We start from the raw sequence: 16507 nt of genomic DNA on the forward strand, positions 1-16507 counted from the left end.
CAATAAACCTTAGTTCATATTTAATTACCTATATTTGGCAATGCAATAAAAACAGTGAATCTCGTGAGACCTGTTGATATTGAATAAGAGTTCCTTGAAGTCTAGAATGTTTTTTTAATTAGAAAATCAATAGTTACCTGAATGCATCCATTGATAATGTGGAGTTTCATTACAGGAAAACACCAGCTTTTGAATAAGTTAAGGAAATTAATCCAATACCAGTTTGTCACTTAATGACATTTTTTCTCAAATGTATGATTAAATATATTTTCAACATGAATATTCATATTACATAAATACCTGATATTTCAAATCTTCAGATTCTTAGGCAAAATGCGGTAATTGATTTGCTTATTTTTATTAATTCAGATTAGATTGTAAGTTTTACCTATTCAAGAATTTATTCCAAAAGATCAATCCAGCTTATTATGTCTAATTTTTTTTTTATAAAGTCTAGAGGCACCATGTTTCAAATTGTTTGTGTTCTGTTGTGATTAACATATATTCAGAATTAGATCCTTGCATAGTAAATGCAAAAATGACCAAATGAGCCTCTTGTTGAGTAAACATTACACTTAATTCTCTGCTTAATTACACTTAATTCTCTCCATCTATTAATCAAAAATAAGTACTGAGTTTATACAGCAGCATCTTATGGAAGTATAGAATTTGTAAGGCTGTATTTGTTGCCTTAGTATTTCATCTATTTCTTCTATAAAATATGTAAATTGTGTTATTTTTGTTGGAGTGTTGGTAAAGAGACTTAATTTCTTAATCACTTTTGGTAACAGAACCACTGTGTGATTGATAGGAAATATGTTAACTTGCAATATACTGAGGTTAAATCTTTCTGCCAGCCAGGGAAAAAAACAAACAAAAAAAAACAGAGCATATAAGTGTATCTATACTAAAAGACAGCTATCTTCTTCTCTGAACTGAATAGATCTCCATTGATAGGTATCTCAATAAGAAGGAATTTTATAATTAACTCTATTTGATACACTTTCATAAAACAAAGAAGCATTTTTCTTTATGAATATGTTTGAGTTTGACTTTTTTTGTATTTTCTTATATTTCTCCATTTTTTATGATATATACGATTTTATTTTCGATTCTTTAAAAAGTTAATTTGTTAAAATTCTTCTCTTTGATAGCTAATCATATACTGATAGTCTGAGTTTTAAAAAAACAAGAATGTTATAGCATTTGTGTTCATTTTATAACCACATTGACCAACAAATATATATTCCATAAACATTCATGTTGATAATCTTTTTAGAATCACTTTGACGGTTTTGTACTCTTGCCATGTCAGTTTTACTAGGAAAACTTATTTTTATTTCACAAGTAATTATTACGACCTGTGCATTCAAATACTTTTTTTTTTGCGTATGTGCATTTTTGTTTTTGTGTATGAGGATGTAGCAGTGTGTTTCTGTGTATGCGGTGGGGTGTTGTTTATTGACTTCACTCAGAAGAGGCATTACCATAAATTCTTCATTTTTCATTGCCTACATCTCTAAATATATTATCTCATAAACTACTTCTTTTTTAACCTAGCTCAACAGAAATTCTTTTTGGATTTTTCATCAGCAATTTGTTGTACTGCTTCACTGATTTTTGGACCAAATTTTCTCAAAGGCCAAGAAACAGCTTGGTCTCATTAAAATACAATTGATAACTACTGTCTATTTTATGGGCTGTACATTTCCTAAAACTTCAAAAGTGAACAAGATTCATTTTGGTCAAATTTTATCTTTTCATTTATTTTTCTTCTTACTTTTTCATCAGTGACATCATCTCTTGTTGATCTTGTTACAAGGGTGAATGAATATTTATACTTACTTTCATGACATGGCTCTGTAAAGATCTAATAATAATAATAATAATAATAATAATAATAATAATAATAATAATAGATTCTTTATTTGCCAAAAGAGTAACAAATGGGAGGACATAACAAAAACAGTGGTGGTTTTTACATCAAGTAAAAAAGAAAAGATTATATATGCATGCATGCACATGTATGTGTGTGTGTGTAAAAGAAGTTTAAAATGTAAATGTGTTAAGATATATTATGGATGTCTCTCAAAAGGGAGAAAGTAACCAAAAACAAAATGTAAGGCTTCTAACAAATCCCTAAATATCCTTCAATACTGAGGAAAATATCTTCTCCCTGCAAGGAAATTAAAAACAAGTCCTCTAGAAGGGAGTATTCAGTTTGTCCTGATCAATACCCAAAATTGCTTCCAGGCCCTTGCCTCCCATACCCTCTATAGAATGCTCATGCTAATGTTCTATTGCTCATCAGTGCAACTGTCTGGATGCTCATCAGTGCAACTTTCTGGATGCTGCTTACCCAACCTCAGTCTACACTTTAGCCAGACAATAAAAGAGTATTGAGGAAAAGCATTCTCAATAGATCAAACACACAATGCAGAGCAGTTCCAGTAGGTAAGCCAAACAATCCAGCAATAAGTTGGAAATGTATCATGAGAGATGTCTGAGGAAAATCATGCACATCCAGTGGCAGAACAAATGAAGGAGTATCAGAATATTTGACCAAGTCATTATCTATTAATAATTACAAATAACAAAATTGTTAGTAAACATTATCCTGTTTTACAGTGATTTAAACTAAAACCTTCCATTAAAATATCATTAAGTTATGTTCTAAACACAAGCTTTAATAAAGATAAAGCTATTTTACTAGTTTTCATTAATTCCAAAATTAATTGAAACAGAATAAGTGTATTTCAAAACAAATACGATAATAAGTGTTAAATACTACACAGGGAACTTCAGAACATTAAGTTATTTAACTGTAAGTATTGGATTCTTGTTCTTATCATTTTAACTCGAAAGCAATTTATTGTTAATTCTTCAATTCTTCATCTGGTGATAGGGGAATGTTTCATCAAACTAGATGAACCTGGGTTTCACCCTGGAAGGATGAAAATCAAGGTAAATTCTGATGGAATTTCTGATACAGAATTTCGGATAAGAACAAAACTAAATATTTATGTACATTAAGTCGACGGTCATCTTCACTGACCATTTATTGTTAGATGCTACATCTTGTTTGATGAGGTTTTCTTGTTTGTTTATCTCTCTCTCTCTCTCTCTCTCTCTCTATATATATATATATATATATATATATATATATATATATATATATACATATATATATATATATATATATATATATATATATATATATATATATATATATATATATACATATATATATATATATATATACATATATATATATATATATATATATATATATATATATATATATATATATATATATACTCATATATATATATATACTGAAAATCTTAAACCAACCATTTATTACAAAGCCTGAAAACAGATGAGGCAAAATTTGTTACTGATATCTTTCCAAAGGATATTTATAATGTATATATTTTGGATTCCAATAAAAGCTATAAATCTGGGTTGCAGATACCATTTTCCAGAATTTATTATAACAAACATCTTCACCCGTAATTATAGTGATTTAGTTGTTCTTTTAAAGTATTTTCTTTTTCTGTCAAAAAATTATTACAAAATTATATTAATTTGTATATAATGTACGGCTTATGTATTTATGTATTTAAGTTAAATAAAACAGTAATAACAGTGAAAGTAGCGACAGCACCACTACCACCAGTATTAGTAGTAGTAAAATACATAAGAATGTTTTGAAATTTTTTTCCTATAAAGAACAGGCTATATAGTTCTTGCTCTTTTTGAATATATTTTATTCTTCCTTAAAGTCTTAGTTGCTTCTTCCTGTTGTATACTGTTTCCTTGTGTCCCCATTTTCACCCTTTTTTTTTCTTTTTGTTCCCTCTTATTTTGATAAGGAAGTTGTTGCTTTCACTTCCTGGATTTCTTTCTGTTTGTTGATTAGAGAGAATACTCTTCCCTTCTGTGTCATCCTAATGTCTCCTAAACATCTGTATCTATTTCTGTTTTTCTAATCAACATCTAGTGTCCCTTACCATATTAGGTATCTGTGTAGGACCAGATGAACCTTAGAAAAGTAGATGATAACTTCAGCATGTCAACAGCTGCTATGGTGATGCTACTTAGCAGAGGGATGTAAGAAGGAGGTCACCTCTACTTCTTTTCTTATATTCTGCTGCTACGCACATGTAAAGTACTACATATACAACATTTCTGTATGTTGTTGTGATAATACCCCACTGAGAGAACTGATTTTTCTTATCATAGACATTAAATAAAATAAAAAATAAAAAACTGTACTGCCTTTGTACTAGTAAAGAGTGGGCTATTTGATGCTTAGTATTATCTGAACAAACCCAGGCGACAAAGTTGTCTGGTGAGAGTATATCACAGTTTGGCAGGACCAGAATGACTTAACATGTCGCCAAAATGAAGATGTTCATAGATACAATCAGGACAGGTCTGAGATCTTTTTTTACAGTATAGTTATGGCCTTGTTGAGGTTGTTTTGTTGCTAGTTGTCAAGTGGAACAAGCAAGCAATTTGTATGAAGCGCTGTTGAAGTTTTTCTTTTTTACTTTCACAATTAACAATAAAATATGATTTGTTTTAATCCTTATTAACTCACACTGGCTTATTGAGCATACTCCTTCACCTCTTTAACATAATCAGAGCATCCTAAGTTAACTTGGGATACTTCTGGCACCAGGGTCATCTTGGAGGTCAGCTTATCTATGAAGGTCTCTAGTTTTTTTTTGTTCCTCCCTCTGTTCCAAGTGTCTCCCCAGCTATCAGATTATTAAACGAAGATCTCACAACATTACAAAACAATATATAAGAAACTAGAGTTTGTTACTATTTTTTTTAAAACAAGTGTAGATCTGTTATAAAACTTACTCTACAAATTTCCTTTTTAACATGATGATGTTATTTTTTTTTTCACAGACAAAAAAATCATTAATAAAAGATACATTCATTCACTTTCTCCTTCACACCCACACATCTGCATACGTTCATAAATACATGTTCAAGACATAAACTTACTATCTTACCACTAGTCATAATTAGCTTCATATTAGATCACTATGAAAAAAACCTATTTAATTCTCTTTTCTGTTTTTTGTTTTTGTTTTATAAATGCACATTTATGTTGTTTATATGTAAATGTGTTTGTATGCATGCATATGTGCATGTGTGGCTATAATGAGTGTGTTTGGATTTATAAACAAGCTAAAAGTGCTGCGTGCCTGTGTATGTATGTATATATATATATATATATATATATATATATATATATATATATATATGTATGTATGTATGTATGTATGTATGTATGTATGTATATGGTAAAAACTCAGCTTTGAATAAATGTATATAAGTATACATATGGATGTATGTATGTATGCATACGTTTGTATATGCACAAGTGTGTCTGTATTGTACCCATGTATGGATGTATATATTGCATGTATAGTTAAGTGCTGGGCAACATACTTTGTGTAGTGAGCCAAAAAGAATTTTCAATCAATTGAAATTACACTTGTAATGAGAAGAAAAGTCACAATACTCACACACACACACATGTATATATAATGTACATTTTTTTTCATTACATTGTGTCTGGATATAAGAATATTGATACATTTATCTACTTTTTTTTATTTATTGTTTTCAGTTTCTTTTTACTTAAGCAATAAAGATAACATGTTGAGATATTATGTACAAGGTGACCCTTACTTCCTTGAAGCATCTACTTTAACTTTACCATTTTTGGTTTGTTGTGCTTCTTACTTAGCTCCTAAAATGTCAAAGACGATTGTGTTGATGATGAATGTTATGTGACATTTTTCAGATACATTGAGGATGGAAATGTGATATGGGCACAAAGACTGTGACTGCTTCCTTTCTGGCAAAGGAGACAGTTGGCTAAAGGAAGTTGGTTGGCCCCTTAAGAGTTTAAAGTTATATCCTCATGTCTTTGATCTGTATACACACTCTGCTTTCCTGTTAAAATACATGAAGAGGTGGTGGGGGGTATTATCTAGCATGAACTCCCTGTAACTGATTTTTCTGTGTATTTTCTGTAGTCCCTACTTCTTGTTTCTCTGTATGCAGGGAACTAAAGTAGTTGTTTTGAGTTTGTTTGTTTGTTTGTTTTTCTTAAGGATGGGAGTTGCTAATAAGTAAACCAAAAGATGATAATAGAAGTAGTGGTAGTTTTCATGTCCACTGCAAAAACATCTGGCACAGATAAAAATTAAATCTACAAAACAGCCTTCTATCTTATTACAAATAGCAGTCAAATTTCCCTCAAATTCATCCCATGGTCTCAAAAGAGGAAGAACGCACTAGATGATGTAGTCTTATTAGCTTGAGTCTGAGTAAATAAAGAACGGATGGCCATTGCTAGATCCTATATTTGCTGGATTAGGGCTGGACTATAGTTAAACAACAACAATAAATCTGTATAGAAAATAACATTATAGCTGAGATTATCATTTTCATCTTTTTATTTCTATAACATCTATAAATAACCCATGAGAAAAACTAATTGGTTAAATCTTTAAAAAGGAATCTTTAGCATTGCATGTTTCCATGCAACAAACTTTATTTCTCTCATTGTAATTCCTTCAACCCACCCACCCCATCCCACTTTACTATCTTTTCCTGTTTCTGTGAATTTTTTTTTTCTCCCTTCATGCTCCATATAGAATTGAGAAGAAAATAGGCAGGCAGGAGGGATGTGTATATACGTGTGTGTGTGTGAAGGTATGTGGCCTAATGGTTATGGTGTTGCACTCACAATCCTTAGAACATGGGTTCAGTTCCTGAACCAAGTGTGCATTGTATTCTTGAGCAAACACTTCATATGATGTTACTCCAGTCTGCTCAGCTGTAAATGGGTAACCCTGTGGTGGACTAGCTCTCCAATCAGAGGGAATGTTGACCTACTTGCCTAGCTAGCAGGGTAGCATCATTCAAAAGATAAAACAATGCAAAGTGCTTTGTGACCAGCAATATAACAACATCCTGTAATCTGGTCAATCATGTGATCACAGTCACCATATTTTATTCCATAATGGCTACCTCTGATGAGCACAGGGTTATATAATCAGATTGTTATCTAACACACTGTTGAATCCTTAGCGTAAAGTCAATTGGTAAGATCGGCCATAATGGATATATAATACTGTACACTTCGAATAATATATACAAACATACACATACATGCACACAATACACAATACATACATGCCCCAATTAAATAACACAAACACACGTAAAAGTACTTATGTAATCATTGTGATGAAACTTAACTATATAACATATACATTACAATATATACCACACATTAAATTTTAAACATAAAATTTTGGGGTTTGTTTCCTTCTTTTTTGTACAGGCATATATATATATATATATATATATATATATATATATGTATATATATATATATATATATATATTATATGAACTCTTGTTGGATATTTGAGAAAATGTTTATAACTGAATGTTATAAAAGCTTACAAATTCACCTTTAAAAATTCATCCCATACTTATCTCCCCTGTACTTGATGTAGTTTGCTTGTGTTTTACAAAGGCAGACAGCCAGTGAATTATTTAATTGTCTTGCAGTAAAATCTCCAAACATTTGTAATATTCAAGTATTCAGAATAAGTGACTCTGCTCACTTGTTCGCAATTATATCCAAGTAAATATTAAATATAAAATGGGATTCATCTTCCTCTGATCTAGAGTTTGTAATAGTATTTTAAAACAGTCAATAGGATTATATTCTTTGTTATAGCTAAAACTAAAACCAAAAAGCAAACAATTCTAAGAATACTAGAATTAGATCTAAAATAGGTTAGTATTCAGCTTCTAACATAGATATACTGTTATTTAGATTGTCATTGCTTCATGATAAGATCAAATAGGAAAATTATTTTCATTCTTGGCTGAAATTCAAAGTGGAGCTGTTGGCTTCTCTAAAAGTTAGCATTTTGATGCTAATAGTTTTGATGGATTTTGTTTGCATTTTTCATGTAGAATTTTATTAGAATTTCAAATTTAATATAAGACTATTGTACAGATAATTTTATATATTCCTGCATAAAACCAGAAAAGTTTTGTATCCATCTTATTGAAATTTTTCCTATGTATATCTGGTAAGTACTTGCCAATTGTGTTAATTCTATGGTAGTGTTGTTTATATGGGACGACAAGATTTTGATTTCCGGTTAAAGTAACTCCACTTTATTCTCTTTAAAAATCCCCATGCTGACCTTTTAAATCTTGTCTCAAATTTATTTGCTTTAAATTGATAAAGACACAAACTTAAGACATTGTAGCATGTCTCATCATCTAGCATACCCTAGTATTGAGGACTGCTGACACTTTGCATTTGCAAGATTTGGGGTTAATAATATGCAAGGTGCCACTCTGCAACAGACACAACATGCCATCTGCTCTAAGTATCAAACTTTATGATTCTCAAGTCAAACATCAATGTATCTTTGTTGGAACAAACCCAGGCCTCAGTACTGATCAAAATTTTTGTCTAAACGAAATGAAATTGTCGACTAAGATTGGCATTCTTCTCAATAGGGACTTGTTCTCTTTTATAGTTTTTATTTGTCCTTTTATTTCCTTTATTCTACTTCTCTGTTCTGAATGGGTGAAGGATGAGGTAGACAATTAATCTTGTTTGTTCTGGACCTATGTTTTTTCCATGTAAAGATAGTATTATCAGTGAGGCTTCTTGCTAAGGTAGTATAATCAGTTCTATAAATTATATATAAATATAATAATGTAAATCTCAGTATATACATACATATACATCTGTACACATATACCTGTGTTTGTACTGTTTATTTAATTAAGCACAATGATGATAGTCATAACAAGAACTTATTATTCGCCATGGCACCTAGTTATTTCAATGACATCTGATAGCATCTTGTTCATTGAACTCTTCACTTTATACTTGTAGAAAGCTTTCACTAGAAACCTTTCTTCTGTCTCTTTATTACATTATTAATTTATTTATAGATTTTTCTTCTGTCTACTTCAGTTTGGTTTTTAGTTTTTGTCTGTTGTTTATTTGCTTTTATTTTAATCACCAAACCTCTTGAAAAGCTCTTCTACGAAATGATAAAGTTAGAAACAGCAATAATGACATGTTTTAGTGTATTCAATATATAACTTTGGTTAGCTGGTTATGTCTGTGTGCTTTGTGTGTGTGTATGTATGAAAGAGAGACAGACAGACAGTCAGCTGACAAACAGATAGAGTAATTTTGTGCATGGATGTTTCACAGTACAAAATAATCTGGTAGAATATTTTATCTTATTCCTTGGAATAGCAATTCACACATGCATGTATAAAACACACACACATACTCACTCACATGTGCATGTATGCATGTACATTTACACACCATACTTTTGCAATATTATTAACTACTCTTCTTTTATTATTGAACATATCACTAAGATTTAAATATTCTACAGTGGTAAATGTCAAATATTTCACTATTTCACTAATTTTTTGTAATTGGATTTCTATGAAAAATTTACCTTTAATAACAATTTTCTTAAGGTTATCATTGGGCATATTTGTCTCAATACTTAAGACATTAAAAGTTAATGTCTGACCTAAAGACAACTTAGAATTAGTAGTAGGGATTATGTATTTAACTTAGCTTATCCAACTTCTACTCTGATAGAATGGTGTAAATATACTGCAATATGCTTAATTGACTCACATAGCTTCTATAAAATTAATTCTCCTCCCATGTCTGAAAATTCATTTTAAATAGATTAAAATCTTTTCAGGGCATTCCACCCTCTTGATGTTTACTCAGGCTTATTTCACTTAGATATCCTCAAGAAAAGTAACTGCAAATTCCTCAATAATATGTGTCAATTTTATAATTTGCCTCTTCATTAAAATAATTACAGAGGAAAGACATATCTTAAATGTATCTGGGTGTCAAGGCTTATTTAATTCCTTTTAATGCTAGTTCTATTCTGTTTACTGTTACTACTCAAATGTAATATATCAATCTAATATGAGTAAATAACATCACCAATAAACACCAAAAAGCTGAGGATGTAAGCAGTGGCCTGCATTGACGAAAGGTAATTCAACAAAAGTCAGAAGTGGCATTGGTGCTGTGAGGAGACAATATCTAATGTTTCAGACAATGCCCTCTCCATTGATAACTGGAGAAGAAACATCAGAAACTAATGGCTAAATTTTTTTAAATAAAACAGGACCAAAAAATAAAATTGCAGTGGGCTACAGTCTTATTTGGTTAGATTTCTTTCAAAATTAAAGACTAATGCAAGCACTTGTCAATTCTTAAATATACGTGTTAGAACTACAAAAATATGCTTCAAATCATGTGGGCTTGATTCATGAAAAGATGAAGATTTCATTTCAAATTTTAACAACAGTTTGGATAAAATCTTAAAGAATATATTAATAAAATTATAGTTTATGGAACCACCAAATATAATATTATATACATATTTAATATTATTTTGATGAAAAAATATCAGTTGTCACAAGATTATCACTTTACAGACTTTTAACCTGATGCTTAGAGAGTACATATCTGTATGTCTACATTTTGTTTCAATTGGTAAGATCTCCTAATCATCATGTGGATTTAAAGGAATAGGAGACCTGATAATCTGAGACTGAACTGATTAAAATGCAGTCTCGATATAAATATTGTAAATAAACACTTTAGATTATAATTTTAACAACAAAAATTCATGTCAGACATGTTGATGCTTATTCAGTCTGGTCTATTTCATTATATTATTTAGTTAAATTTTCCTTCATTTCAAATCACTTTCTATCAAATCTATTTGAAACAATATTCTCCATCATACTCAATTTCTTAAATATTTTCATTAAAGAAAGTATATAAATACATTCACTAAATACAAACTGATAACAACATAGTGATTTACCCAATAACTTTCACATATTTCTTAATCTAGAGCTAACAACATTGAAATATTTGTGTATTACATCAGATCAACTGTGCATGATTATTTTCAAAAAATATGTCTTAAATCTCAGTATCTTTACAGATGAAATTTGTATAAGTAAAAACAAATTGTGTTTCTAAACAATTAGTTTAGTGTACATATTTTCTTAGATATTTTGTTTACTTAAGTACTATACTACATTTTGAAAATCTCTATCTATGAGCTGAAAGTGAAAATTGTTGCTTCCCTCTAATAAAAACAAAAATATCACTGATCTGCTTTTCTGTTCAACTCATACTGAAACATTTTCCGAATCAATATATTTGAATTTCTATTTATTTTTAATGTGTATTTTCTATAAATGGAAATTCTGAAAATTGTCAATTACCAACTTGGAGGTATTAACATTGGGTAGAACAGCGATGACAGGGAAATAGAATATTGCCATATTTCATATTGAGATAAATCCATTGTATTGAACTGAGTAGATATGTATATCAGTCATTATTGATATAGACACCAAATAGCAAGTTGCTCAGAAGACAGATAAACCAATCAAATTTGGTTGTTTTTCACTTAACATAAAGCTTTAATAAATTTATTTTAATTGGTTATGTTGAGTGAAATAAAAAAAATATTTTATTCCATCCAACTACTACTAAGAATATTGATATGTTAAATCAATCAATATCTTGAAATTAGCTGTATGGGAATAAAGCTCTGTTGAATTATTGATACTATAAATCACATACATATACACATATCTATACATCGTTTATTTGCTTGCTTCTTGAATGAAAATGCCTACATTGGTTTTCAGGATTAATGAGAGGACATTGTACAAAATGTTAACATTTACAGATGGAGTGAGGATTTTTTTTTACAAGTTTTGATAATCACTAAATTTAGTTGTAAGATTTTTCCCTCTGACTTCAAGAATTCTGGAATGAAACAAATATTGTTTTAATTGTATATAGCATTCTTTTGTTTAATTTACTTGAGTACTATGCAAATATGAATGTGTAGTATAAATGTTCATTGTATAAATTTTATGATTGCTAACTATAGTTTTAGAAAGAACAAGGAAAATTTTATCTACAAGCTAGCTTACTTTTTTATTTATTTATTCTAATCCATTAACACTGTGCTTACTACATATGAATAAAAGAAATGTTCTAAATATTTTTTAGAATCAAGTCTAAAAAACAACTATGTAATTCATTGTTATTATTCTTTATATGATTCTGATGTGCAATGTGTATATACACACATATCTTTGTCCACTCACGAATATATATTTGGACATGTTATTTTTCAATTACAGCTTACCAAAAATTTGCCTTTCGTTAAACTATAGAATTTAATTTACATAACAATGCCTATACACCAGTAAAGGACTCAGTATTTATTTCCATAACTAATTCCATCATAAAAACGTGTCAAAAATAAGAATCTTTAATTAAATTCTATTTTGAAAAGTTTCCTTTCTTGTCTCTTATATCAGTTCTTGGGTTTTCGGAAATGAATTCAATAAAATTAAATGAAACTTGGAGACAACTGCTGTCATTTAATGGAAATTAGATTTTGTAGGGAAGGGAGAATACTTTATTTCAAATGTCTTCAAACGGAAAAGCTCAGTTTAAATATATATAAGTTTTTAGAATATCTATTTTACATCTGGGCCTTTAGCTGACTGATTTTCCTCTTCTTTCTGTGTAATGTTGTTATTTTCCCTGAACCAATGACTTTTCTCTTTACTTACAATATATTTTCAAGACCTAACATTCTTATTATCTTTACAAAAATATTTCTTTCATATTTTTCATGTTTTACTTATGGTACTTTTATTTTTTTATTTGCAGCACTAGACAAACTTGGATATCAGCATATTTTCCACATGGGTATGCAGGTAGAAATAGTTCAGCCAAATATAGTGTTTGATATTGCCAGTTTAATGCTCTATGGTGCACAGGCAACACCGATTCGCCTCAAGATCCTGTTGGATCGACTTTTTAGTGTCCTGCAGCATGAGGAGGTGCTTCAGGTGCTGCATGGATTCGGATGGTCCTATGAAGATTATGCTCGAGGATATATCCTCCAGGTTAGTTTTTTTTTTCTTTTCTTTTTTTGTTTCTTTAATTATTATTGTCAGTGTTGCATCTGTATAATTTTCATTTATATAACCCTTTAGCATTTAAACTGGCTGTATCTGGCCGAAATATTCTACTTGTTTTATGTTCAAATTGGCGAAATCCAGCTTCTCACACCTACCCTACAATGTCATTGTAAAAATAAATGATCACATCATTAATATTTCAAAGTAATGAGATAATGAGTGATTAATTGACACCAAAGTTATCTGAATGCTAAAGGGGTAAACTTCAATTAAAATGAAAAAAAAGATTTCAATATGCTTCTCAACTTTAGACATTTTCTTAATCCTTGATTTTTTTAATATTTATCTATACACATATCAGACAGCTTCATTAAGTATTTTATAGCAATGAAATTTTAACCTTTTTATCTTTCATTTCTATTGATATGACTATTTGTCCTTAGGTGTTTCTTACAAAATAGTCATCAGTGCAACAATACACTTATTACCTCCTACTTACTAATGTTGTTCAGATCATCCACTATTCTATGGAGTGTATCTAGACAATACACTTCATAGAATAATTCAGTTATTTAGCTCTAGTCAAAGGCATTCCAGCCATGACTATCCTATCCCATCCTATCTTTTTCAGATATAATGTATCTAGGGCTCTATCATTTGATATATTCTTTGTTTTATGAAACAGTAGGCAATGATTTGGTTATTTGCGGGAGATTTGGCTGCCATTTCTAGGCTCCCTTATTAGCTCATTTCAGTTTTACTTCTTATTTGTTGCTATTTCACTTTATCTGCATGACTAACATACTTAAGAAAGACATAAATATCTTTACATCCAGTTACCGGCACAAGTTGCTGTTTAGCCCCAGGTTAGCCTTGACCAATCTGATCTAAAATCAAAGGTGTTCTAGCTATGACTAAATCATCCTTCTTTTATAATCTAGGACAATATTATGTTCCCTCTTCCTCTTCAAGGTGACATGGTCTAATTGCACGAAATTTAGCTGCCATTTCCAGCAGATTGAATGACCATGTAGAAGCTCTGACATTCTTTTTTCTTCCTCAAGTGAATTCTTTAGGTGTAATTACTCATCATCCATATTGATGGTTACAAATAATAAAGCAGAAGCATATTTATTGACTGACTGTTCATTTCACTTGTATGTGAAATAGGTATTATTTTTTTATATTTAGCAACATTTTATTTGTTACAACAATTACATAAATTATCCCTCACAACAAATATCTAATTATGCCTCTATATAGATAAGAAAATATAAAAAGAAAGGAAATAGTTTTATTTGAACATTAATCTCATAATCCCTGATCAGTTTTGGTGGAGAGATCTGTAATGGCCACGGTCTCTGCTCCTTCCTCTGAACAATAAAAAAAATGCTATTAAATAACATTTCAGTATTATTTTACAAATAATAATAGATAATGCCTTGTGTGACAAAAGGCATAAAACTTATCATATATCTGAAGTGGAGCCCCTAAGATGTTCTGATATTTGATTTGACACTCTACTGGCAATTCTTTTAATCAAATTGATGTCAAATATACTGCTCTAAATTCCTTTGGAACACACGTACAAGGTGAAAAGAAGATTCTGGTATCTTGGTAACTCAAGATCTTCATAGATTCTACCTCGTCTTGCATTATGGACTGGTTATTTCAGTCTTATTTTGAGATGCAGCTTAAATCCTAACTGAACAATGATGCAAGACTACTTTGCCCCACCAAGTCAGGTAGATGCCAAGGAGATAGATTATAATTTGTTAAATTAATAGGAGAAACAGCTTTGAAGTAATCATACAGCAACCATATAGTGATTGACAGGGTTATTAGAGCATTGGATAGACTACCATTCTGACTCTGTGCTCTGAGTTCAAATACTGCCATGATCAAATTTTCCTTTCATCTTTTTACAGTTAATAAAAAAAAAGTACTTATACTGTAATGGACAAAATCAGTTGTGATAAGACACGGAGAGGGATAGGCTCCATTTGATCTAAAAATACCTAAAGCACAATGTGTGTCACAGTGGTGCCCCTAACACACCATGAGGAATTGAGCATCCAAGAAAGGATCTTATTACTATCATTGTGCCATGCCTTTGAGCACTGGCTCCGGGTTGTCTCACTAAACAAAAACATGCACCACTCCCTACTTCACATTTGAGTGGTTAGTAATAGGTGCCAACAAATAAACAATCACTCATTAATGTGGTATGAAAGAAAAATGACATAAAATGTTAAATCAAAAGAAAAGGTGTGTGATCAGCTTCACAAAGAGAAAAATAATTACTAAAGCTTGAGAATTCTCTTTCATATATTTTATCTTACCTTTCTTCTAGTCAAAGAAAGATAAACTGAAGTTCCACTCAGTCTCTGAGTCAAACTATATCCATCAATATTGAAAGCTGACTCACAGCACAGCACACACACACATACACACACACACACACACACACACACACACACACACACACACACACACACACAACACATATATATCAGTAGAGAAGAATATAAGTGAAGCAAAATAATATTTATATAAAGACTAGTAAATTAGATTACCAAAATAAATAAATGAATAAAAATATAAGAAAGAAAAACTTTACTAATAGGATTTGGAATAAGTTTGAATAGTTATATTTCTATGCTTTACTGACTGAAGTTGGAATATTTTCATTCAAAAATCAATCATTTTCTACATTCAAAATTCTATGAGCTATGCAAAAGGTTCATGGTTTATTGATTTACTTCTCTTCCATCATCTAATCTTTCAACTCTTTTCAATAGATATTACTTAATTGATAATTATAAATAATGGCTTTGCTTAAAAATCTGTTAAAAGATAAAGGGATAAAAAAATAATGTATGCACACACAAACACACTCACTCACACACACACACACACACACACACACACACATACCTGATAGTTTTGTGCTTGAGATACATTTTACTCCACCTTTTATTAAAAATGAAAATAAATGTTCACCTAATGTATTTGAACTAATTCTGGTTCATTAATACCCGTATAGTTATTTTTAATATTCATAATTTCATAGAACTAACACTCTTCTTTATTAACAAAATATTAATCTTGCTGAAAATAACAGTAAATTTTCTGGTAATATACCATAGAAATACTCCATTCTCAAACAGGAATTCTGGTTGATATTTCCAGAGATTATTCGAAAACATATGTTCCTTGGAGCCTCTACCGTCTTACTTAATGTATGGATTAAAAGATATTTCCACCAAAATACCACCTAGTATGATTTATTTCAGAGGTTTCTCCTTTTGATACCAAACCACCCAAGACCACCTAAGGATACAAACTTCCAATTTAAAAGTGAACTAAATTAAAACCTTCCATAAAAATTTTATATTAATTCATG

At 30.2% G+C, this 16507-nt stretch overlaps 1 protein-coding gene across 10 annotated transcripts in view; it reads left to right on the forward strand.

Annotated features, from left to right (window-relative positions):
* Window positions 1-16507, forward strand: part of LOC106869439 (zinc finger protein basonuclin-2) — a 210732-nt gene that overhangs the window by 127630 nt on the left and 66595 nt on the right. For all 10 annotated transcript variants that reach the window (XM_052977305.2, XM_089346194.1, XM_052977296.2 and 7 more), the window contains one exon: window positions 12848-13086. In XM_052977305.2, the coding sequence (XP_052833265.1) occupies window positions 12848-13086 (239 nt within the window). The remainder of the gene's footprint in view (window positions 1-12847; window positions 13087-16507) is intronic.

The sequence above is a fragment of the Octopus bimaculoides genome, chromosome 2 (assembly GCF_046866305.1).
Source record: "Octopus bimaculoides isolate indiv1 chromosome 2, ASM4686630v1, whole genome shotgun sequence".
Lineage (NCBI taxonomy): Eukaryota > Metazoa > Mollusca > Cephalopoda > Octopoda > Octopodidae > Octopus > Octopus bimaculoides.